The sequence below is a fragment of the Otolemur garnettii genome, unplaced genomic scaffold (assembly GCF_000181295.1).
Source record: "Otolemur garnettii isolate 467f Iridium unplaced genomic scaffold, OtoGar3 scaffold00011, whole genome shotgun sequence".
Classification (NCBI taxonomy): domain Eukaryota; kingdom Metazoa; phylum Chordata; class Mammalia; order Primates; family Galagidae; genus Otolemur; species Otolemur garnettii.
The window spans coordinates 23430952-23457719 of NW_003852406.1; the positions used below are offsets into that span (position 1 = coordinate 23430952).

Here is a 26768-nt window from a genome sequence, read left to right on the forward strand (position 1 = left end):
CTTGCTGGTGCCTGAGTGACCGTCTACTCAGCCGTCCCTTCTCTTGAATCAGCTTATTTTATACTTAGGTTCTGAATGAACACCGTTTACTTTGTGCTGTAGCGGATGACACCACCCTTTTCCCTGGTGGTCTGTATCCCTGAGTCTTCCCCACCTACACTAGATTGTGAAAGTGAAACTTGCATTCCCCTAGCACAGGGGAGGGGAGGGGGTCACATGCTGGTCTTGATTTTGTGAAGACTTTTTTTGCTTATCTACAGTGTCAGATATCATGAAAAGTATGCAACAGACCTTTCTTTGTGCTAATAAGCTTTCCTTAGTGTTTGTGTATTTAATGTGGGGCTCAAGACAACTCTTTTTATTCCCCTGTGTGGCAGAGAAAAAGAAAAGGTTGGACATCCCTGCCTTGCACCTCAGAGAGGACCTGAGCATACCACCTATTAAGTAAATAATTATTGATTAGTTGATGCTTATTAGGAGGTTGGCAAAGACCGCATCTGCCTTCCAAGTCAAATCCCCTGCCGTGATGCATACCAGCTCCCAGCCAAGAGCAAGAAGACCACGCCTGGTTTGCAGAAGTTTTAACTGTTCCAATTTGCACTTGTTGGCCTTCTTCCTGGTGGATCGCAGTGTACTTTCTGGCCCAGAGCCAAGGATTTAAGGGTCTTCAATACCAAGAGTAATTTCATGAGTTGCTGATGGCTAATTAGGGGTGATTAGAGTTAAGAGGCTTTACGTTCTTAACAACCCCTAGAACATGCTGGTGGTAACTTAAAATCTTGATTTTTTCCCCCTGTGAATGGAGTTGTCTGAGTCTCATGACTATCTTTTCGTGAATCCTTGTAATTTATCTTCCCACTTCCCTTTTGTAGTGAGAAGGAAGTTTGAATTCCTGGGAAGAGTTCAGGAAACAATTATCTTTCAGAAAACTCTGCCTTCGGTGGGGAGGATCCTTGGTGCACCTTGGAGCTTGCTTGGCTTTACCTATTTGTCTTTTCCTGCAAGAAAATGTGGCAAGAGAGGAGGCTGGACCATGCTCTATTCTATCCTCAAGTTCAGTTCCATTCCAGTCACACCTCCCATCCCAGGCTTTCTGATACTATTTATAACTTGCCTTTGAACCTATGGGCCAGGTCGAGGATGTTCAGAAATTCTGTATAGTGAGAGCTTCTGCATGAAGCAGTGTTTGCAGGAGAGGGGCTTTCCCAGCCCACGTTTACTGCGATAACGTGTTTTAAGTGTCACTCAACTTCCGTTTGCATCCGCAGCATCAGAGCTGGTGTTTGTTCAGTGTCTCTGAGCCAGCCACCGGCTGAGCATGTGATGTGCGTCCCCTCATTTAATCTCTGTGGCAACCTGCAGTAGTTCCTTAGGCAGCATTTTTAAGACAGTTTTATTGAGATATAGTTCATGTAGCATACATTTCACCAGTGTGCTGTACAATTCGGTAGTTTTTAGTATATTTACCAGGTTGTACAACTGTCACTGCAATCTAATTTTAGAACATTTTTGTCACCCCAGGGAGAAACATTGGTACCCTCCCATTAACTCCTCCCCAGGGTCCTGCCCCCAGCAGCCACTACTTTCTGTCTCTATAGAGGTGTCTGTTCTGGCCATTACCAGTAGACAGAATCACTCAATGCACACTCTTGTGTGTTTGACTTCTCTCAATAGGATGTTTTCAAGGGCAGCTCCCGTAGCTCAGTGGGTAGGGCGCTGGCCACATATACCGAGGCTGGCAGGTTCAAACCCAGCCCAGGCCAGCTAAACAACAATGACAACTGCAACAAAGAACTAGCCGGGTGTTGTGGCGGGTACCTGTAGTCCCAGCTACTTGGGAGGCTGAGGCAAGAGAATCGCTTAAGCCAAGCATTTGAGGTTGCTGTGAGCTGTGACGCCACGACACTCTACTGAGGGCAACATACTAAGACATTGTCTCAGGAATAAAAAGAGAAAGATGTTTTCAAGATTCCTCATGTGGTAGCATCATGTATCAGTACTTTATTGTTTTTTACTGGTAGCCAGTATTTGTACCCATACCATACAGTTGGGGAAACCCAGATATATCAATGTGAATTGATTTCTATGCCCATGGAAAGTCATAGCCCATAATAGAAGGAGCTGGATTTCCCATGTAGGATTGTCCAGCACTGTGGCTCAGAGTCTGAGGTCATCCTTCCGACAGCAGTTTACTGAACCTCTTCTGTGGGTGAGACACTGGGCTGAAGGTCTGTCCTGTGAACTTGTTACCACATGTGCACACAATAATCAAATTTCACTTGGGAAATCCTGTCACTCTAACTGGGCAGTGGTATTTTTGTTTTACAGTTTTTGGTCGGGGCTGGGTTTGAACCCACCACCTCCAGCATATGGGGCTGGGGCCCTATTCCTTTGAGCCACTGATGTTGCCCCAGTATTTTTGTTTTAATATCTTCCATTTGCTCACTTCTTGTTTCATTGACCCAGAAGTGAGCAAATGCATCTCGAATCTTCCTAAGCAATAATTTGCTAAAAATAACATTGTTCCTTTCCGTTAGGAGTTGAACACCACTCCCATCTGCAGAGAATTGGTGACATCTCTGAGGAGCCCTTGCTTCTGCCTGGAGCCCCAGCATCATGGTTTCCCATTTCATGGGGTCTCTCAGGTAAGCAAAGAAACTTTTAAAATGAAAACAAGAGAATAAGAAATTTGATATTTGCATTTTATTATGTAGTTTCCTAAAGTGACTGGTCTTAAGGGTCTCCAGCTCACGAACATTTTTTATGTAATAAGTCCACATGTGTAAGACTTTGCATTCTGAAGGGCCTCTGAGGCCCAGGGAGCTGTGTGTGCTGTGGTGAGAGGTCCAAGGGGCTTGGGGTCCAGGCTAAGGTCTTCTATTTTCAGAGAGACCTTTTCTAGACTTCAAACAGAAAAACATTTTTTTTTAAACTAAAGATGGGACCAAATCAGTGGATATTTGCCACAGTTGTGTAACAGAATTATCTGAAGAACTTTAAAAAATACTGTTTTCTGGTTGTAATCCTACAGATTTTGACTGAATCTGGTATTTTTTAAAAGTGCCCTCTCTTTGCGTGTCCTCAAAGTGTCTATCATTTTTATCTGCATTTTAAAATTTAATCTTTATATCAACCATGCAAGCAACAGTCCAAAGTACTGTTATCCCTGTTTTAAAGATCAGAAAATTGATGCTCAGAGAGCTTAAGTTCTTCCTTTATGCCCAGAGTCAGGACTAGGACTCCAGGCATTGGAATGTAATCTGTGTTACTGAAGTCGTTTTAGGAAGCCGACAGATCCTTTTAAAAATTCTTCAATCGGGCTCCGCGCCTGTGGCTCAAGTGACTAAGGCGCCAGCCACATACACCTAAGGTGGTGGGTTTGAATCCAGCCCGGACCCACCAAACAACAATGATGGCTGCAACCAAAAAATAGCTGGGCGTTGTGGCGGGCGCCTGTAGTCCCAGTTACTTGGGAGGCAGAGGCAGGAGACTCCCTTGAGCCCAGAAGTTGGAGGTTGCTGTGAGCTGTGATGCCACAGCACGGTACCCAGGGGGACAACTTGAGGCTCTGTCTCAAAAAAAAAAAAAAAAGAAAATTCTTCAATCGAAATCCTATGTAAAAGCTCCATATATAAACTAGACAATGACAGTATTTTATTAATATGAATTCACTTTACAAGTTCTAATATGTAACATCGATTCATGAGACCAATGAATCTATTTCGATAAACATACCAAAATTTGAAATCGGGATCGATGGATGGTGGCCTACACTTTGGCCTCAGCATCTGATTTATTTTGCACTGTTTCATCCGCAGGGCATTAAGACGACCTTAACCCACGCAGGCAGGTACTTGCAATTGGTAACAATTCTGTGATGAAACTCATCCTGCAATCTTAGGATGCTCTTTAAATAAATTGACTGAGGATCTGGAAAGCAGGGGAACAAGAACTTTTTGTTTCAAAGTTGAATCATTAAAGATATCTTGTAATCTTTTCTTTTTTAAAATAACTATACATTAGCCCCAAATGCCTAGAACTTACAATAAAATGGTCTATAATATGTTATTATGATGGTGCCACATGTGATTGCCCAACCAGGGCTGGAGCATTTGCCAAGCAGATGCTCTTGGGCCCACGCCTGGCGTTTAATTGAGTGTAGTGCATGTGTGTGAGTGTTAGTATGTAGTTGCTTGTATAATTTTACATGAGCAGACATGTGCAGGCCTGAAATCCAAAAACCCGCAGAGAACTACAAACCTCTTTATCTGTGACATATTCGCAAGCATGTCAGGTACGGTCAGAAAAGGCAGGAAAAGCTTCATTCTGAAGTCTATGTAATGTCCAGCCATTAGCAGGGCAGCCCAAGGTAATGTTTGGTGGTCTCTTCAGGGTAGATATTTGGTATCTAATGTAAATTAGCTATTGTGTTTTTTAAAATGTAGTTTTAAAAAGAGTTTAAAAGGTATTTCAAGATATGCACTAGGCATCTAGTTTGTGGGAGCTCCAAAATACCGCTGTGAAGCCACAGGGTAGTGAGAAATGTGGTTGGAGCACTGGGTCACTAAAAGATCACACCGTAGTTGGGCACTTGGACCCAAAGGGGGATGCAGAAGTGGAGGTCACAGCCAGATACTGAACTGGATCGAAAGGAACAGTGGATGATGAAAGGTAGGTGCCCCATGTGGTAAGCAGGTGTAAGTCTGGCTGTCATCAAGGCCCCTGAAAGTACTCGAAGACCCTCAAAAATGTGGCCACCCACACTGTGCAAGAAGGGTGTGTCTTGGGAGAAGTCCCTTTTGTAAAGTTTTTTTTCTCCATGTCTTGAAATTTTAATTGATGCCCCTGCAAATAGTTAACCTCCTGTAATGATCTGAGCAGGAGGTGGTGAGGAAGCCACCTCTCTTTGACCTGTGCATTGTTTCAGAGGAATTGTCCACAGATTAGACGTTAGCAAGTGGCAGTAGTTGAAAGCTAGATGTGGCCTTGCTATTCTGCTGGAGCTCTGGGGTCCTGCCCAAGGGCTTGTTTGAAATCGGGCTGCTCAGCAGGATCTTGCCAAGAGTCCTGCCGTCAGGACTGAGAAAGAAAATGTGAGTTCTGAGAGGGGGTGATTATCTAGGAGATCTCAGATGGAGATTTCTATCAAATCCTCTTCTTCATAAACCGGGTGCACATTAACCATTTTGCATCTCTGTTTCTAGGGCCACGTAAATATATTTTAAATGGAACCAAGCCAAATCAAAACTAGAGTGCCTTTTGTTTAAATGTTTTTCAAAATCTTCTGGGGAAAAGGGCTGTGGTTACTTTAAGAGTGAGAAGTCTTTAACAAAACTGGTAGATGAGAAACACACACACACACGTGTGTGTGTGTGTGGGCACACTTGCGTTTAAGAGATTTTACATATTTATCAAGGCAATGAAATACCTAAACATCAATTGGAAAAGCTGCAGGATTTCTCTACCTATAGAGAAAAATAGCAGTTAGCTGCCCAGAAAATCCCTGAGTGGAAAAAAACTTTTAAGGGGATTCACAATTCTGATAATGCAGAGATTTCGTTTAAAAATCCCTCCCTAATTTTTGCCAAGCCACAGAGAGACAGCCAGCTTTCCCCTCATTGAAGGCGACAGAGAAGCTGTAGGTATTAACACAGCAGGAATTCCTCGACCTAGCTCAGAGTATATAACAATAAAAAGAATCACAGTTAAACCCAGTAGCAGAAGAGGCGCTAAGATGGTAACTCTCCATGGATCTGGTTAACGGATTATCATTGAATGCTGGACAGGCTCTGGACACTATGAAAAATTCGGAGCAATTAAAATCCATTTGGACCGAAGGGTAGGCCAAGGCTAGATTAAGAAATGTTTGTCATCTGTTACAAATTAGAGAGGAAATGGCATCAAATGCCACAGAAGTGTTTATATTTCTTGAAGACTTGCTCCACATTGTGCACCTTTTTGTGCATGTGTATTTAGATCTTTATTAATATTTGTTTGTTCAGTGGTGGATGGAAGGCAGCAGTACAGTAGTAAATGGTGATGGCTACTCAACGTGGCCGGCCATCAGACTCTCTGCAGCCCATCTGCTTGGTCAGCTGTTCTCCCTTTACCTTTGGGCGTGCATCATCACTACAGTGGACATACTTTATGTCTCAAGAAACCCAGCAGAAAACTTAACTACTGTGCGCCGAACAAGTGGTTAAATTGTCAGGAAGTAAAATTTGGCGATTTTTATTTTGCACAGTAGTTTTCTGAAGAAATACAGATATCATTAGAGTGATTACAGAGTGAGATGGTGATTTTTATAGATCTTACGAAGGAGTGTTCTGGATCATTTTAAGGGTTTTACAGGTTGATGGCCCTAGGTCAAGTGTCTGGTTTCAGTCTTCTAAAACAAAGTTTTTCTATTCTTTGATATATACTTCAGTAAAGTGTTATTACTTTAATGCCTGTCAGCCTACTCTGCTAAGAAATACAACCAAAAGGGATTGAGGAAATGAGAAAGAGAAAGGTGGCTGCTCCTGGGGCAAATGAAAAAGAGCGTGAACACTGAAAGGAAGAAAGACGTGGGCTGAGAAGGAAGAAAGGGAATGCCCAGGTAGTGATATTTAAGGTATGATCGATTCGTGAAAATATAAATTCCCCTCAGGAGTAAAGAAGCATGTGATTATTGGGAAGGGATAGGGACTCAGGTAGTGTCCCTATGCCAGAGATCAGGAAATAGGGAAAAAGGGGAGCGGGGAGAGAAAGAGGAGAAAGAAGGAGAGAGGAGGAGGGAGGATGGAAGAGGCCAAGAGGCCAGGCCTGGATCACAAGGATTAAACTTCATGACACTGACAAGGCAGGCCAGAGTTTGTGTAACTGGCATTGATGCCAGTGTCTCGGTGATGTTTAATAGATACACTAGAATTTCCATAGCTGACCACCTCCCTACCTTGACCACCTCCTTAAGTTGACCTAATTTTCCTAGACTGGACACGCACCACATGTACGTATCAGTAGAGTAGGGTTTGTTCCTACGTTGAGCACCTCTCCATGTTGACCGGTTTGTTACCGTCCCGGGGTGGTCCACTTACAGAGGTTCTACTGTATTTGTTGAATAATGAATTAGTCAAATTAACAACTATCTTTTACGTAGAAGAGATAAGGTCGAAAATTTTATCTTTCCTGACCCGGATGGCTAGTTAGATAATTCCACAAGGAACTTAAAGTGTGGAGATCGTACAAAGGACACACATGCACACACCTTTAACGATTTATTCTTAACTTAAAACACATGTACGTTCGCTCCCCACTTTTTAGATGTGGGGCCAAGGGCTTTTCTTTGAGCACAAACCCGTGATTGTGCTTCATGGGCAAACCACACCCGTAAGTATTATCTGAGGTTTCCATTCGGGTTTCTTTAGTGTGGAGTGAGAATTGAAAGATATTTTCGAAGCAGTGTGAGTACCGGAATGATTCTAGGTTTTTATTATTTTTGCCCCTAATCATTTGCAGTTGTCTCATCCACACCTAATTTGCCAGCAGTTTTTTTTTTTTCCTCTCTTGGCTGCTTGCCTTTATTGAGACTTTCCAAAGCATTCAGCTTCATTTTTGTAGAAACAACTAACAAGTACTCTTTTGGTCTGTGCTCTCTTTCGTGGGTTTGTGTACCATTTGAATATTTTATGTAATTACCAAGCAGTGGCAACTGGTGTAGACAGGTTTGGGAACGTGGTTGGCACTAGGTGAACACCGCTCAGCCGTGGGAGCAGAAGCGTGCACATGGACGGGGAAGAACCTGCTGGGAAGCCCGGTAGGAACCACCTGAATGGGAGGGATAGAGATTAGGAGGAATTAAAATAGCGTTTTGGAGGACTGCCCCGTAAACCCCTACGTGTAAAATGACAGCATGCATTTAGACAGTATTGATCTTTCTTTACGCCTGGCACAGCTCTGTACCCGGACCCTGTCCTCATCACTCAGTAGTGTGAGATTTTCTAGAACATTCTGTACCAAAAAGGGTTCAAAGGAGTTAAGGTGTGATCATTGGGCTGCCAGCTCCCCGTTCTACACCTCCACATGGATTTAGATGCCTTAGGTTAGCAGGGACGACCCCCCATCCCCACTGGGGATTCAAACCAGTAACTCCAACTGGCAGGAATCTTAGGATCACCTTCCTTTTTCTAGCCAGAGTTCCAGGAAGCACTTAGAAAATTCTTTTTCGGTGGAGAGTGCCACAGTCACAGCAACCCTTTGCATTTCTTTGGTAACTGGTATTTCCTCTCTCTCTCTCTTCCTTCTATTCTCCCTTCACTTCATTCTGTCCTTCCTTTCTTTCATTCACTTGGTATTTATTAGCCTGGGGATGGATCCAGACTATATGGCTTGTTCTGCCGGCTGCAAAGACACATCAGAAACCATTTCCCTGAGAAACCTACCATCCAGGATGGGAATTTGCCAAAAGCAGTGGCATTTTAGGAAGCTTTGCAGGACAGACCACCTCACATTGCCAGAGGTCCTGGTTTAGAAAATAAAAAGAACTGCAAGAGTCAGTATCTAGTTAGAATAGTGTCCTTAAGTCCACACTCTAAAATGGAAACACTTCACTTCACACGAGCCAGGCAGGCCTTTTCCCAGAGGCTTTTTGTTCCTGATTGGGCTGCACCTGGGTTGTCCAAAGGTTTCTGAGGTCAAGGCAGACCCAAAGGGGGCTGAGTTAAGAGGATGCAGGCTCATTGAAAGTTCAGTAAGCAGAAAGGACACAGCTCAGTGCCAACTGGATTCAGAAAGCCCTGGGTGTCTGGGGGATGCTGTGTTCCCAAGACCACCACCTTGTGCTGTATAAATGGATGGATGTTCATACTGGTGCCTCTGAGCCAGCTAAGAGCGGCGACTGAGGCTCAGATTACTCCATGTAAGAAAACGGGAAATAAAGAAAATGCACTAAAAAAAATTTGGAATATAGATGTCAGCTTCATTTATTTTGAAATTTAGAACGTCCTCCGGGGGGTTGGATAAACAAGGCTTTATTGCCTCCACTTACTTTCTAATGATTCTTGTAAGCAATGGCAGAAAATAAAACAGATTGTCAAGTCACAGCCTCACACTGACAGGGGAGGAAAATTAATATGATAAAACGGCAAATCCCTGTATAAATGTGTCTTGTCCTCATGAGGCCCCAGAGCACAGTAGTTAAGAGCCCAGGCCAAGGATCTGACTGCAGGAGTTTGAAATTAGGCTTTGCCTCTTGGTAGGGATGTGTGCACATTGGTAAATGACTTACCTCTTGGTGCCTCAATTTCTGTGCCTGCAAAATGGGCATAATAAAAGTGTCTGGTACGATGGTTGTGAAGACTAAATGGAATACTACTTGTAAGTGCGGAGAGCAGTGGTAAACATGAGCTGTCACTGGTAATCCATTTCCCTCCCTTGCTGCCTTCTCTCTTAGCTGCTATCAGAGGAAGGCAGGGGGCTGAGCTGAACCCGGTGAGCTACACGCTTAGCGAAAGTGTCTACTGAGTGGAGCTTCACCTCAAGCTGAGATTTTTGGCTCTCTTTTGCTAAGGTGGTATAATTTTATTAGTGCTCCGATTGTTCTAGAAATATCTCCTGGGTTGTAGTAAATAACCGAAGAAGGAAAGATACCACATTTTGTTCTGTTTTGTTTTTATCGTTTACCCTGTTTTATTGCTTGATCTGCTCAAGTGATGTTGAGCTCAGTGGGATGGTCTGAGTACGCTGTGGCTGTGGGGGACCCACCCTCACTGCAGTGGAGGGTGGCGGAGCATGTGGGGTGGGGAGCAGGGTTGGCCAAGCCTCAGTTCCATGATGTAAATCTGGTACCAGATTTCAATGAGCATTATTTTCTACATGAGGAAATGAAAGAGTGTTTAATATCTAGAACAGCACTGGGTGGATGGCATGACTTTTTTTTTTTTTTTTTTTGGTTAGTGTGAAATGTTAGGTTATTTTGACTGCAAGGTGAATCGGAAAGTCTTGGTAGGAATGTGGCTCCCCCCGCCGCCACTTGGAAAGGAGTGTGTGATTTGTTTGCCAAAGGCCCTGGTAGGCTTCAATCTGTCAAAACGTTGCAAGCTGGGAGCAGTTTGCCAAAGCAAACTATCAAAGTGAAATAACACACAATGTGCATACACACAGACACATACATGCACTCCTGTGCCCCACACATTAATGTCTAATTGGGTCAAGAGGGACAAGGATTTGGGCTAGGTTGTTGGTGTTTTGAAGAGGGGTGCTAACAGCTACAGGCTACCAATTAGCTAGGTATGTGTGAGCCGAGTGAACTATCCTAAAACATTCTGCTGAGCAGGAGTGGGAAACGTTCAGCCCTTGGCAGTTTCATCTGGCCCTTGGGGTTATATATTGCTCTGTCTGCTGTTATTGTAGCCCAAAGAATAATTTCCCCTGTGGGGGAATTTATTCTATTCCATTTAGAGTAGAGCCCATTTCGTAACTAAGACTTTAATTCCAGAATGAGTTTTGTTGGGTACCTCTATGCATTTTAGCTTCGTTGGGGCTCAATTAGATGAAAAGAAGCATTTGAACATCTAAATACAATTTGTGTTGCATTTTTGCCACAGGAGGCGTCAGTGAACATTTTGCTGTCATACCTCACGTCAGTCTTATGAGAATTGGTTTTTGGGAGGGGTCACACAGAAATTCAAAATCCCAGCTGATTTTTATAAATCCCTCATAAAATAACTTTGAAAAGCTCCCGAAGTTACCTTGGACATTTCGAATATGGTGACTCACACTATTTTCACTTATCTTGAAATGTCAGAGGTTGCCAAGATGGTGAAGCATCATTCATTAATACAATGAATTCAGCTCTCACCACACAGCACCATATAGTCTGCTAGGCGGAGAATCCCTACCTAGACCCTCATCTCCTGGAGCTTGCACTCCACTGGGCGGAGGGAGAAATCTAAATGGATAAAGGCATGGGATGTGGGACAGTACGTGCCGTGAAGAGGCCGGGCTGGGAAGAGGAGGGTCAGGGAAGTCTTGTGGAGACAAGAACCTTTGGGCAGTGAGCTGAAGGAGGTGAGGGGACGGGTAGAGTTGACCAGCAACCTAGAACGCAGCTCCTCTGAGACAGAGTGGGATCGAGCATCTCCCTTCCTGGAGAATCTTTCACTCCCTCTCCACCCCTAAGTCCCCCTGAGGGCTGTGGAAGCAAAACCCACAGCCAAACTCCAATCCGTGGTTATGCAAAACTCCTCCTGATTGCATCACAAATATGCGGCTACTGTGCGTGCCAAGAGCTTTGAGGGGCTGAGGTGTAACACATTTATGGAGCCGCTGTTTATTTTTTTAACAAAACCACACCAATCTGGTTTTCTTTTTAAATGAGTAAACAGTGCCAGAATGTGTTACGCGTGGTTCACACTTGGAGGCACAGGTTCACAATGTGCTTTCTCACACATTAACTCACTGAAGGTAGGAGAACAGATGGGGAAACTGAGGCACAGAGGGGTGATTGGCCGGAGGTCATATAGCTAAGGAACATGGCCTCCAGACGTGTTCTGCACATGTCCTTGGTGTCGTTGTCCCCTGGATGTATTAAGGGGACAACTAGCAAACACCTGCTTCTGCACTGCTACCTGAGGACTCATCTCTTAGCTGGCCCAGACCCATCTCCAGAAGACATCTTGGGCAACTTTTCTTTTTGTGGTTTGATGAACAGCCTTATTTGCAAGTACTAGAAAGTCCAAAATGAAAAACAAAAAAGGCTTATGTGGCAGTGGGTGTGGAGGGAAATAGTTTTATTGGTTGAATGCCTGTCCTTTCAGTAGTTTGGAATTAGACATCGGTTACATCTCTACCTAGACCTGCACTGTTAGCCTCTTGTGTGCTGAACCACATAGATCTGGATATCTGTCTGTGCCTGGGACAGTCCAGACAGGAAACGTTTCTATCATCTCATTGTAGAAAAGTCTATTGGACGGCCGTGGTCTAGATCCTTAGCAAGTTGTAAATCAACTCTTTTATTCTTTTCACCACCAATTACAGATTATATTTTTCTGAATAAATCCCTTCCTTGGAAAGATGCTGTTATAAATATCCTAGAAAGTCTAGTCAGATAGAACAATTTTAGTCTCTCAGTCTAAAGCTCCTTTCCTCTTGCAAGCTGGGCCTGGTCCAGCCTCAGACCCCAGTGGTGGAGAAGAGAGGGTTTGGCTGGTTTCTTCAAAACCTAGTTCCACCCCCTGCCCACTGTCTCTGCCCTTGTTAATTCCTCCAGGATGGAGCAGAGGAGAGGATCCCAGTGGAACTGATACCCCTTGTAGTCTGGCACTGGTGTCCTTGGTTGGTAGATGTGTCTATTTCAGATTCTTCTCTCTCAGGGCACTTCTGCTGGCCCTTTGGAAAGTCTCTCCTTGCACACTGCTGCCCTGTCCCTTGATGCAGGCCCTGTCCCTTGATGCAGGCTCTGCCAACACTGGCTGATCCCTTGTTACCTACCCCTGCCCCCCAGCTCCTAAACTCCATGGGTACTTGCCGTACATTTGCATTTTGTGGGGGTCACATAATTCTGGTGAGTAATCTTTGGTGGGGTCCTTACCATAACCTAATCCAGTGTCTTTCCATGGTGCTGTATATATAGTTCAAGGGGAAAACACAGCATCTGCTCCTCTAAGCTCTAGAAATACAGACTGCTCCCACCCTAGCCTTCCTCCACTCTGCCCTCTGTGATGCTCCAGCCAGGTTGTGGCCTTTAGATACTTTTCAGAGGAGCACTGGACACTAGTCCTTGTATCTCCAGACAGTGGGGGCTCTGGATCGAGCTCTCTACATGCTTGTCCTCCTTGCCTGGCTTGGAAGAGAGAGCCTACATCTCCTTCCCCTGGGAGGGGGTGAAGGGGTACACTCAGACCCCTGCATCCTCTTCCAGGAAACCCACACCCAGCAGGCTTCCCCATCCTGCAGCCTCCTGTGTGTACAGGTAGGAATGGGTGAGGGGATTAACACAGCATGGCTGGGGGCACCCCTTTTGTAGATGCTGAACAGACAGTGCAGCCCTTCTCTTTGGAATGTGTGCACACTTAATACCCTTGGTCTTCAGCTCTGGGGCCTCAGTGGCCACTCTAAGACAGCAACATAAAGGAAGCATTTAAGACCATCTTATACAGCCCTTGTTCCCGCCCTTATCACACTACAGTCTTTAATCTGTCTGTCCACATAGGGATCTGCTGAGTCATTCATAGACAACATGGTGTTGGGTGGACCTTTGGAGTCTTTGAGCTGGGGGAAGCCTTATCCTACCTGCACCAGGCTGTCCCCCAGATGCGGGCAGGTTCATCTCCACTCAATGTGGTGGAGGTTTTCTTGGACTGGTGCAGCATTTCACATCTTTCAGTGAAGATTGGGAACCACTGTGTTAGTTAACTGTCCTTAGGGTGAAGCCCTAAAAAGGTCAAAAGATGTAGCAGCCTCTTTATAGGGATGTTCACCACAGTGACATTGATGATTGACATTAATGAGTGACATTGAAATCAAGAGAACAGGGACATTCAAATTAAGTGACAGTACTTGTCTCTCCTATGACTTCAGGGGTTTTTTTTTTAGTGTATTCATTTATTTGTCTTTTTTTTAATTAAATCATAACTGTGTACGTTAATACATTTATGGGGTACAATATGCTGATTTTATATACAATTTGGTTGGCTTACATCAAACTTGTTAACACAGCCTTCACCTCCCTGACTTAGTTGTTGTATTGAGACATTTATACTCAACTCTTAATAGATTTGACCTGTACCCTTGCAATATGCACCATAGGTGACGTCCCACCGATGACCCTCCCCAGGGATTTTTATAGAAGATGAGAACATTTGAGGCTTAGAGATATTCCCTTTCTCAGTGTCACCCGGTGGGAGTGGAGCAGGGATTCTAGCCTTGATGTGCTTGAATCCAGAGCTTGATGCTCTCTGCAGCTGTCTGGGCCACTTCCTCTTTCCATGCCTTCCTTTAATTAGATGACAGGCCGTAATGAGGGCTGATGACAGTGGGGCTTGTGCAGCTCAACCAGCCCTGGAGGGCATATGTGATACCAGGGGTGGGCAGAGGCAGGGTGAAGATCATCCCTAACAGGTGCAGACCCTTCTCCAACCTTCTCCCCACCCTGAAGCACCATGTACTCGCCTAATGCGAGCTTACACTGGTGCAGTATCTCATTCAGTCCGCCCAACCTCCCGGGCCAGCTTCTGTTGTTATCCTCATTTTATAAGGGAAGGGCCAGAGGTGCAGGGCGGTTAAACATCCTGACTTAGAAACCCTGCTGGACAGCAGTGAGGCTGGAATCTGATCCCAGATCTGTCCTGTACAACACCATGCTGCCTCCCCTCCTGTGGGGCTGGCCCTTTGCACCTTCACTGGGCCACGTCCCAGGGCTGGGGTTGGACTGTTCTCTGTCTCCCGGGGACTTGACAGAGATGCTGCCTCCCGCTGGGTGCTGCTGCCTGGAACATACTCACAGCTCTGCCTGTTGCTGTTTTTCCTTCTCAGTGTCCTGGGTTCCCTCCTGCTGCTTGGATTCCAGCTCGTCTGCCCACAGCCCTCCAGTGAACACAGGATGGTAAGCCATGGCCGACCGGAGGTTTCTTTTTCTGCCTGAGGGGCTGGGGTCACTTCAGTCACTGCCCTGAGCTTTGTTTTATTTGGAGGTGAGTCCGTTTCTGAGAGGAAGCACCATTTACAGACTACTCACTGGTCCTCTAATCCTTCTTAAATCCCTGGAGCTTAAACATGTAGCTGGTGCCTGGAGTCAGGCTTTGATTGAGAGCAGTGCTGGCTTCGCAGCCTGTGTCTGTTGGAATGGACAGTTAAAGTCAGCAAGAAGACTCTGCAAGGCATGACAGGACTTAGGGAACCCCCTAGTGATTGTGGAGCACCGGTGGGTTTTACCTTCTCCAGGGGAGGGAGGATTAGAGAGGAAGTGTTGCTGTGGCTATCACTATGTAAGAGTGACCTAGGGAACCATGACCCTTGGCGGAGGGACACAGCCACTATTAACTGGTGGCCGGGTAGGGAGGGAGCTGGAATATAAGAACTTGGCCCTCTTCCCTTCTGCTCTTCATCTGCTGCTGAGGATGCCCTATGGCCAAACCCAACCAGAAGATAGAACAAGAAGATCTTGCTTGATGCAGTCCCCAAAGGCCAGCCTCCTGGGCTGCAGAGCTGGGTGGAGAGGGGTAGAGGGAGCGTTTGCAGGGGCACATAAACAGTGTTGAGCCTACTTCCCTTTAGGCTGTATGTGTTTTTAGTAAATGAACTGCCCACTGTTGCCTAAACAAGCCTAGTCCTGCCCTGCACAGAGCACGTGCTTCATCGGTGTTGCCTTAGAAACAGATGTGTGATGGGACTCTGAGAAAGTCCCTAAAAGCTCTTTCTGACACTTGGGAGCTCCTGTGTCTACCTGTAAGGAAGTTCTGGCTCCTGAGAGGGCATCAGCCATTAACATCTAAGCATGACTGAACTGGTTGGCTCCTTTCCTGAGAGTGTTTTCACAGGGGGGGTTTAGTAGAGAAGGGGGCCAAGAAAAGAGATGGATGTGCCTGGTTTTGACTGGATATGCTCTTCTGGAGCAGATCTTGGTGTTTTTGTCGGATTGGTCTAATTTCTGTAATGTTCTGGTGCTATTTTTCTGGGCCAGGTATCAGCCTCTGTTGGACTGTACATCCCACCAGGGTGTCAGCTCCATGCAGGTAGCATCTCATGGGGCTTCTTCACTGTCATATTCTCAGTTCCTGTAACTCAACCTGAATGATTGAGTGGAAAACTGGCCCAAAGTCTAAGCATCATTTCCCTGGATTCATTTGGAAATTAATACCTTCTCCATTGCATTATACCCATTCAAATTTCAAGACTTAGAAAGGACAACGGTCTATTTTTATTATTCAATTACATTATTTTAACAAAATAGTTACCACAAAAATTTTAAAATTATATGATTTATTTAGAATTTGTTTAGAATTATTGGAGTGGCTAATTTAATAGTTGAATCCATTTACCAATGTTCTTGTTGTTGCTCAAATAGATTATCATAACTGAGAATATTTTATAAGTGATCGATTTACTTCGCTGTTTTGATTTTTCAAGTTCATATATGTGGAACCTGAGCAAGAGGTTCCCAAATAGGTATTATCTTTATTTTTCTTAAAGTATATGTTCTGAGAAATGGAAAAAAGTGTTTCTGAATTAATTATCTAAGAAAAATCTATTGACACATTGTAAATGTACACATTTATGGGATATAATTTGATGTTTTGATACATATATATGTTGCACTATATGTAGTGACCCATTTAAGGTATACAGTGTATCAATCACTTCATGCATTTATCGTATCTTTGCGGTGAGAATATTCAAAAGCCTCTCTTCTAGCTATTTTGTAATATACAATATTTATAAAAGAACACTAGAATGTATTCTTCCTGTCTTATTGTGACTCTGTACTGGCTGACCAACCTAACCTCGCCCCATCATCTGCATTCCCCTCCCCTCCCCAGTCTCTGGTAAGCACTGTTCTAGTCTCTGCTTCTGTGATACCAGCTCTCTTTTTTTCTATTCTCTCTTCTCCTTCATCATCTGCATTCCCCTCCCCTCCCCAGTCTCTGGTAAGCACTGTTCTAATCTCTGCTTCTGTGATACCAGCTCTCTTTTTTTGTTCAGATTCCACAGAAGTGAGATGGTATGGTATTTGCCTGTTTGTCTTTCTGTGTCTGGCTTATTTCATTTAATATGATGTCCTCCAGGTCTGTCAATGTTATAGCAGATAACAGAATTTTAGTTTTTTTAATGGACAAATGGTATTTCCATTGTTAGCTTTATCCATTAATCTGTTTTTGGACACTTGGCAACTGTGAGTGCAGATGTCTCTTCAACATACTTATTCCATTGCCTTTGGACCTATACCCAGTAGTGGGATTTCTGGATCATAGCGTAGTTCTGTGTTTTCCATAGTGGCTGTACTAATTTATAGTCCCACCAACAGTGTGCAGGTGTTCCCTTTTCTCCACATCCTTGCCAACACTTGCTTTCTTTTCTCCTTTTGATAATACCCATTCTAACTGGAGTGAGGTAGTGTCTCATTGTGGCTTTGATCTGCATTCCCCTGAGAATGAGTGAGGTAGTCATTTTTTTACATACCTGTTGGCAATTTGTATGTCTTCTTTTGAGAAATGTCTATTATAATCTTTTGCCCATTTTAAGAATTGATCTTTTTTTTTTTTTGTTACTGGGTTAAGTTCTTTATATATTCTGGATGAATCCCTCATCCGATGTGTAGTTTGCAAATATTTTTATCCCATTCTGTAGGTTTTCTCTTCATTTTGTTGTTTCCTTTGCAGGGTAAAAGAGATTTAGTTTTATGTAATCCAGTTTGTCAATTTTTTCTTTTGTTGCCTATGGTTTTGAAGTTTTATTAAAAAAAAAAATTCCTCACCTAGCAATATGTTGTAAAGCATTTCCCATATTTTCTTCTAGTAGTTTCATAGTTTTTGGTTTTACATTTAACCTGTTGATCCATTTTGAGTTGATTTTTTGTATATGGTGAGGGGTATGGGTCTAGTTTCATTCTTCTGCAGGTACATGTCCAGTTTTCCCAGCACCATTTATTGAAGAGACTTCTTTTCCCTAAGTTGAGTTCTTGGCACCTTTGTTGAAAATAAGTTGGCTGTAGATCTATGACTTTATTTCTGTATTCTCTATTCTATCTCATTGGTTTGTATGTCTGGTTTATGCCAGCACCATATTTTTTTTGTTAGCATAGATTCATAGCATATTTTGAAGTCAGGTAGTGTGATACCTCCAGTTTTGTTCTTTTTGCTTAGTATTTTTGTTACTATTTGGGGTCTTTTGTGGTTTCATATGAATTTTAGGGTTGCTTTTTCTATTTCTGTGAAAAGTGTTAGTTGATATTTTGATAGGAATTGTATTAAATATGTAGATTGCTTTAGTTAGTGTGGTCATTTTAACAATATTAGTTTTTCCAACTCATAGTTATCTTTTCATTTATTTGTGTCTTTTTCAATTTACTTCATTAATCTTTCACTTCCTTGAGTAACTTTTTTTTTTGCAGCTATTATAAATGGATTCTTTTCTTAATTTCTTTTTCCACATAGTTTCAATTGGCATATAGATATGCTATTGATTTTTGTATTCTGGGATTCTATGGAAATCATTTATTGGTTCTAATTGTTTTTTGGTGGAGTCTATAAGGATTTCTGTCTATGAGATCATATTATGACAAACAGGAACATTTTGACTTCTTCCTTTCCAATGGGGGTGCCTTTTATATCTTTCTTTTTCCTAATTATTCTGGTTAGGACTTTCAGTACTGTGTTGAATTGAAGTAGTGAAAGTGGGCATCCTTGTCTTGTTCCTGAGCTTAAAGGAAAACTGAAAGCTTTCTTCAGGATAACGTTAGTATAATGTATTCTCATCCCTACACATTGTTCAGTATATGTTAGCTATGGGTTCAGCATATGTGGCCTTTAGTGTGTTGAGGTACAGACCTTCTCTACCTAATTTGTTGAGAGTTTTTATCATGAAAGAATGTTGAATTTGGATAAATATTTTTTCTCTATCTATTGAAATGGTCGTATGGTTTTGTCTTTCCTTTTTTTAAAATGTGATATATCACATTTATTGATTTGCATATGTGGAACCATCCTTGCATTCCTGGAATGAATCCCGCTTTGATGTTTTAAGTGTGCTGTTGAATTCTGTTTACTAGTATCTTGTTAAGCATTTTTACATCTATTTTCATCAAGCTTGTAGCTTTCTTTTTTTGTTGTGTCTTTATATGCTTTTGGAATCAAAATAATGCTGTCCTCATAAAATAAGTTTGGAAGTATGTTCCCCCTTTAATTTCTGGTATAGTCTTATGTGAATTGGTGTAAGTTCCTCTTTTCCTTTTTGGTAGAATTGAGCAGTAAAGCCATATTAGGTCTGGGTCTTTTTTTTTTTTTAATGAAAGATTTTTTTTGGGGGGGGGGACTGATTTGATTTCCTCACTTGTTATTGATCTCTTTTATTTCCTGTTTCTTCATAATTTAATCTTGGTAGATTGTATGTATACAGTAATTTAATCTATTTCTTTTCTGTTTTCAAATTTGTTGCTGCATAGGACCTCATACAGTCACTTGTGGTCCTTTGTATTTCTGTGATAGTAGTTGTAATGTCTTCTTTTTTATCTCTAATTTAATTTATTTGTCATTTTTCTGTTTTTCTTATTTTACCTAAAGTTTTGTCAATTCTGTTTATCTTTTCAAAACACTAAGTCTTAATTTTGTTGGTCTTGTGAACTTTTTTTAGTCTCTATTCTATTTCTGTTCTCAGCTTTATTATTTCCTTCTACCAATTTGGGGTTTAGTTCATTCTTATTTTTCTAGTTGCTTGAGGTTCACAGTTAGGTTGTTTACTAGAAATTTTTATTCTTTTTTGATGTGTCTACTATTATGAACTTCCCTCTTATAACCGCTTTTTCTGTATCCCATAGGCTTTAGTATGATGTGTTTCCATTCTTCTTTTTCTCAGAAAATTTAAAATATTCCTTTTAATTTCTTCATTGACTTATTGGTTATTTTTGGAGCATGTTTAATTTTCATGTATTTGTAAGATTTCTGAATTTTTCCTTATGGATTTCTTGTTTTATACCATTATGGTTTGAAAAAGTACTTGATATCACTTCTCTATTTTTTAAATGGTTAAGATTTGTTTTGTGGCCTAATATATTACCTGACCTGGAGTATGTTTCATATGCAGTTGAAAAGAATGTATATTTTGCAGCTCTTGAATGGTATGTTCTCTAAATGTCTATTAGATCCATTTGGTCTATGGTATAGTTTAAATCCAGTGTTTCTTTCTTTCTTTCTTTCTTTATTTTTTTTTTTTGAGACAGAATCTGACCATGCCCCCTCTGTAGAGTGTTGTGGCGTCACAGCTCACAAGCAACCTCAAACTCTGGGCTTAAGCAATTCTTTTGCCTCAGCGTCCTAAGAAGCTGGGACCACAGGTGCCCGCCACAATGCCTGGCTATTTTTTTTTGGTTGCAGATGCCATTGTTGTTTAGCTGGCCTGGGCTAGACTTGAACCTGCCAGCCTTGGTGTATGTGCTGGTGCTGTAACCATAGTGCTATGGGCACCAACCCTCTTTATTGATTTTTGATGGTCTGTTGAGGATTATTCAAAGTAGAAAGTCGAAATTTCCTACTATTATTCTTTGTAGTCTGTCTCTCTCTTAACTCTAATAATATTTGCTTTTGTATATTTGGGTGCTCTGGTATTGGGTACATGTATATTTATAATTATTATTTCTTCTTGTTGAAATCAACCCTTTATTATCAAATAATGATCTTTGTATTATTTTTACCGTTTGTGACTTAAAATCTATTTTATCAGATATAAGTATGGCCTCTTATGCTTGCTTTTGGTTTCTGTTTGCATGGAATATCTTTTCTACCCCTTCACTTTGTCTTTAGCAGTGTGATGAGTCTCTTTTAGGCAGCATATAGTTGGGTCTTGTTTTTTTTTTTTTTTTGTTAATCCATCAAGCCACTCTATATAGTTTGACTGGAGAATTTAATCCACTTACATTCACAGTTGTTATTGATAGGTAAGGTCTTACTGCCTGCCATTCTTTTAACCCCGATTAATTATTTTCCGTTTGTTTCTTTTTTCTTACAGATACTTTGTTTCTCTCTTCCTCTCTTATTGTTTACCTCTATGGTTTGGTGGAAGCTCTTTCTTATTTGTGTATCTACCACAATTTATTTGTGGTTACCACAGGGCTAACATAAAGAGTCTTATAGTTATATTATACTATTTTAAGTTAATAACAACATTAGTTGCATAAAGAATTCTAGACTTTTTTTCCTCCTCTCCATAATCTGTATTTTGAGTATCTTAATTTACATTTTTATCTTTTATGTTTCTTAGTCGCTAATTGTAGCTGTTGATGTTTTTGACATTTTTGACTTTAAACCCTTATAATAGAGCAGTGGTTCTCAACCTTCCTAATGCTGTGGCCCTTTAATACAGTGTCTGTGGGTCATGACCCACAGGTTGAGAATTACTGTACTAGAGGGTTGAAAGATACACATAGTACCATTATAGCACTGGGATATTTTGAGTATGATCATAGACTTACTTAGACTGGTGAGTTATAAGTATTTTTATGATAGTAATTATCATCCTTTCATTTCCAGTTACAATACTTTCTGAAGTATTTCTTGTAAAGTCAGCCTAGAGGTGATGAATTCTGTTTTTGCTTGCCTGAGAAGGTCTTTATTTCTCCTTTGTTTCTGAAGAATAGCTTTTCCAGAAATAGTATTCTGGCTGACAACTTTTTTCTTTCAGAACTTTGGATATATCATACCATTCTTTTCTGGCCTATAAGATTTCTGCTGAAAAAAATATGCTGATAGTCTAATGGAGATTCCCTTATATGTGATTTGACATTTTTATCTTGTAGCTTTTAAAATTTGTTCTTTGACTTTTGACATTTTGGTTATAATGTGCCTTAGAGAGGATTTTCTCTGTTTTGTATTAAATATTATTGGGGACCTTGCCTGGATCTGGATGTCCACATCTCTTCCAAGACTTGGGAAGGTTTTTGCTAATTTTTTATGAAATAAATTTTATGCGCCATTTACTATTTCTTTTCCTCTGGGTTCCTGTAATGTGAATACTTGTTCACTTAATGGTGTTCTACAAGTCATTTTGTAAAAATTCTCTTTTGTTTTTATTTGCCTCTGACTGTGTTATTTCAAAAGACCTGCCTTAAAGTTCCAAAATTCTTTCTTTTGATTTATCTGGTCTGTTGTTGATGCTCTTGATTGTATTTTTTACTTCATTCACTGACTTCTTTAGCTTTAGGATTTCTATTTGGTCCTTTTGTATGATTATCTATCTCTGTTGAATTTCTCATTCAGATCATGAATTGTTTTCCTGATTTCCTTGTATTATTTGTCTGTATTTTCACTAAGTTTTCTTAAGATCATTATTTTGAATCCCTTTCCAGGCATTTCATAAATGTCCTTTTCTTTGGGGTCTGTCAATGGATAGTTATGATATTCCTTAGAGAGGGTCATTTTTCCTTGCTTTTTCGTGTTTCTTGCATCCTTATGTTGATGTCTGTTCATCTAGTGAAACAATCCCTTTTTTTAATTTTATGGAAGAGGCTTTTTCCTGAAAATGGGTCCTCAGGTGTTGCTTGGGAATGGTGATTTTCCTTCCATTCTGGCTGGGCTTAGTAACACGGTACCTATACAGATTCTTTAACTGTAATCCTTGTCTGTAATTTCTGTGATTGTCTCAGTGGGCTAGGCTACAGGAGTTTGTGATGGCAATGGCATGATTTTGCTGGGGTGAGTGCTGGATTGGTTGTTGGGCCAAGTGCATGCTAGTATGGTGGTTCAGCAGCCTGCTTGTGGGCTTTCCAGGATGGCAGGGTCACTTCTGTGCTGGCCATCAGGCTGTGGTATGGAGTGGTAGGTGGGTGGCTGTGTGGAGTTTTCTCAGGTGGGTGGGGCCACCTCCAGTCTTGCTGTCAGGCCAGGGTTTGGCATGTGTGGCCTGTGTGGTTGAGTGGATCTCTCTTTACGGGGGAATTTCTATCTCTAGGCCAGTTGTTGGATGGGGGTGGGCTGAGTGGCTGTGCCAAGCTTTCATGGAGGGTGAGGTGGGGTGGTCAGGGTCATTTTTGACTGGCTGTTGGGCTGGGGGCAGGTTGGGTAGCTTTCTAATAGAGTGGGGCCACCAATAGGGCAGCTGTCACACTAGAGGTGAGTATCCATGGGCCAGGCCACTTCACAGGCTTTCCTACTGTGTAGCAGGTTTATATGTTTTCCTGCAGTATAGGGTACCTTGTGGGTTCAGACGCTGGGGTCTTGGTTGTTACTTTGTGCCTACATACCAGGCAACCAGGGTTATTGGTGCTGTGGAGGTCTGTATGAATGTAGTAAAATGATGGCAGAGCCTCAGAGGTAGGGGTGGTCAGTGGTTACTGAGTCCCATTGCAGAATGCATTCTAGCTGTGGATCTAGTTTCACGATGGTACCATGGTCGTGGAGGTGGGGGGTGGGCACCAAATTGTATTCTTCTGTATGGCAGTGTAGCTGTACAGACTCCTGGCAACTGTCCCCCCTGGATTCTGGGCTAGTGAGGACTTGGGTACCCTTTTGCAGCAATGACGGCTGGTTTCTGTGGTGGTGATGGGAATATCAAAGGATCCCCAGCTTACCTTTTCCCCAAAAGAAGAAGTACCCTCTGGCTCTGAGCCAGTGGCAGACTGTGGCAGAGGCGGGATGCCTTGCGGCCCTCTCTATGATACTATCCTGGGCTTCCGTGCTCCACAGGGGCTTTGCTGCTCCCCTGGTCCTCTCCAGTGTAGTTCCTTGGTCACTGCAGTTGAAAATAGTTGTTTATTTGTTGTTTGTGTCTCTTTTTGTAGAGGGAAACAAGCACCAGGCAACTCTAAGTCAGCCATCTTATTGATGTCATGCTATAAGTTATTTTGGAAAACTCAACAAATAGTATCACATCTTGAGATATGGTACCTCCTTGTCAAAGTATTATTAACAACTTGTCAGCAGAATGATAGATTAAAATATTTTTTTCAAAATCATACTGCAGAACAATGTATTTTAGAACAGTGCTTAAATATAATAAATATATGCGTTTTGGCTACCAGGATCATTGCCATTTGCCCAAGAAAGGGTTCAGTGCTTCTTTGGGGGTAGATTTCCTTTTGATGTTTTATCAGAGCTTTGCAGAACAGTGGCTGTCATGCTGGTTCTGGTACTCAAATTCCTAACAGCAGAAGCAGCATTGGTAGTAGCTGCACCCATTTATTCCAGCAAGATGTGAAATATAGGCAATGCTTTTTAAAGCAGGGGACATCATTTTTTAAAATAAAGGGCTATTGTAAATATTTTAGGCTTTATCAAAATTACTTTACTCTGATTTTGTACTACAGAGGCAACCACGAACAATGTGTGATGAACAAGCATGGCTATATTCCCTTAAAACTTTATCTACAGGCTCGGCGCCTGTGGTTCAATTGGCTAAGGCACCAGCCACATATACCTAAGGTGGCAGGTTCGAATCCCCAGCCTGGGCCCACCAAACAACAATGATGGCTGCAACCAAAAAATGGCCGGCACTGTGGCGGGCACCTGTAGTCCCAGCTACTTGGGAGGCTGAGGCAGGAGACTCGCTTAAGCCCAGGAGTTGGAGGTTGCTGTGAGGCCATAGTACTCTACCCAGGGGGATAGCTTGAGGCTCCGTCTCAAAAAAAAAAAAAAAACTTTATCTACAAAAACAGGTGGTGAGCCAGGTTTGGCCTGTTGGCCACAGTTTGCCAAAAATTCTGTTGTAAAGTCAGGAAAGAAAGGAGTTAACTGCATGTATCTATGTTATGGAATTTGAAGTTAGAAATTGTCTCCTCCTGGGATGTTAAGGAACCAGAGGATTTGGGGGGAAACTATATTTTTTCATTAAAACATAAGAGTTATGATTGCCATCAAATTGTTTTTATTGCTTAGGTAAATCATAATTGAATTTTTGCTGACCCATTGTTTTGTGGCAATATCTATTCCGAACCTTTAGCAGAGAGCTGTGGAAAGAATTAGAAAACCATTTATGGTAAATTCTTAAGGGATAGCATTATTAATTTGTGCATACTGTAGTTTAGAATGTATATCAAAAAAACTAGCTGGTAAAAGATATCTTTTCTTTTCTCCTTACAATGGAGTGTCCAACTTTAGCATGTGGAAGCATTTCTATGGTGCAAGTTAATCTGAGGAAAAGACATAATTTGTTAATGCTGTCAAGCAAACTATGCACTTCTATATGTTGCTTGGGTGACTGGATATATCTCTGTAAAGACAGTCCCATAATAGGATAGAAAAAGAAGACCCTGATGCAGAGTGTAAGTAGCTCTTTCCAGATGTTTCTGTTAAGAAGTTCTCCTCTTGCTCCTGTAATATGAACAATATCACAAAAGATTGTCCAACTTCTATTATTGGTAATTAAAGATAATTGGCAAACAACTATATTTTTAAAACTTATGTGGCTTCAATTGTGGAAATGGTGGATAAGGTGAGACCAAGAGAAGGGAAAAACATGACTAAGACGTAATAATAAAAACCATAAGTTATTAGTAAGGGAAAATACATATGTAGATTGTAGAAAGCTTTTACATCAATAAAACTGTTCTACTGTCTGCCTAACATCCACCAAGCAAGTTGCTTTCCAGGTCATAATGTATGTGGTAAACATACCATATATAGGAAAGATTATGGGCCAGGTGTAGTGGCTCATCTCAGCACTTTGGGAGGCTAAATGGGAAGACTGTTTGGGGCCAGGAGTTTGATGTTAACCTGGGCAACATAGCAAGACTTTGTCTCTATAAAAATGTAAAAATTGGCTCGGTGCCTGTGCTCAGTGGTTAGGGCGCTGGCCACGTGCCCTGGGGCTGGTGGGTGTGGACCTGGCCCAGGCTTCTAAACAACAATGACAACAAGAACAAAATAGCCAGGCGTTGTGGCAGGCGCCTGTAGTCCCAGCTACTTGGGAGGCTGAAGCAAGATAATGGTTAAAGCCCAAGAGTTGTAGGTTGCTGTGAGCTGTGACACTATGGCACTCTACCCAGGGCCACAGCTTGAGACTCTGTCTCAAGAAAAAAAAAAAGGTAAAAATTAGCTGGTGTGTGGGTACCTACCTGTAGTCCTAACTTCTTCCATTTGTTTTTCTTTTAGACAGTACCATGGCATCATTTCTCATAGCAACCTCAAACTCTTAGGCTTGAGCAGTCCTCTTGTCTTAGCCTCCTCAGTAGCAGTCCTAGTTTCTTGAGAGGTTGGGGTAGAAGGATCACTTGAGCCAGGAGTTTGAGGTTGCTGTGAGCTATGATGATGTCACTGTACTCTAGCCAAGGCAACAAAGGGAGACTCTGTCTCACGGAAAAAAAAAGAGAGAGAGAGAGAGAAAGAGATTGACTCTTTTAGTTCCATAAATGGTAAAACCTACATATACTTCATATACTGTAATCACAACTGCTCAACATTTTTCTTATTAACTTTTTAAATTAAAAATACTTGTTTTTATTATAGAGAATTTAGAAAACAATGAAAACTAGAAGAAGGAAATACAAGCTTACTGCTAGGGCCACCAGCCAAAGGGAACTGCTCTTCAACCTGTTATTTATAGAAACTTTCGAAGAGAACAGAGACACTCCAGAATGAAGTGTAATGAGGTAAAATATTTGTTTTGCTAACTGATAAGCAAGTCACATTGTGAATAGCAGAGGACCTCGTGATGGGTCACAGCCACTGTTAATGTAGTACAGTGTGCAACTGATGACTTCCAATTACCTCTCCACAATGTCTCACAGTTGGACATTGGTCAGAAAGCCTACAGAATGGCAAAAAGAAGTTTTAGGCTACATGAAGCTTTTCAAATTATTGTCACTGTATTTAAGAAGAACTGAGAAAACAGTAATGCTTCTTGAGGAAAACATGATATCTTCATAATCTGAGGTAGGCAAAAATGTCCTAAGACACAAGGAGAGTACTAACCATAAAATAATTGTGCTACATTAAAACTGAGGATTTAAAAAAAAATCAAAATATGCCAGAGAAAGAATGGACAGATAAACTATTGACAGAGGAAGCCACTAACAATAAATATATTTGATAAAAGATTTTTATCCAGAATATGTAAAGAACCCCTAAAATCATTAAGAAAAAAATCAAGTC

The 26768-nt window shown here is 41.8% G+C and overlaps 1 protein-coding gene across 1 annotated transcript in view; it reads left to right on the forward strand.

The window, feature by feature from the left end:
* The first annotated feature begins 2591 nt into the window (after window positions 1-2591).
* THSD4 (thrombospondin type 1 domain containing 4) overlaps window positions 2592-26768 on the forward strand; it is a 590530-nt gene continuing 566353 nt past the window's right edge. Inside the window, exons 1-2 of the mRNA XM_012801851.2 lie at window positions 2592-2645; window positions 14512-14581. Coding sequence (XP_012657305.1) covers window positions 2617-2645; window positions 14512-14581 — 99 coding nt within the window. The 5' untranslated portion in view covers window positions 2592-2616. The remainder of the gene's footprint in view (window positions 2646-14511; window positions 14582-26768) is intronic.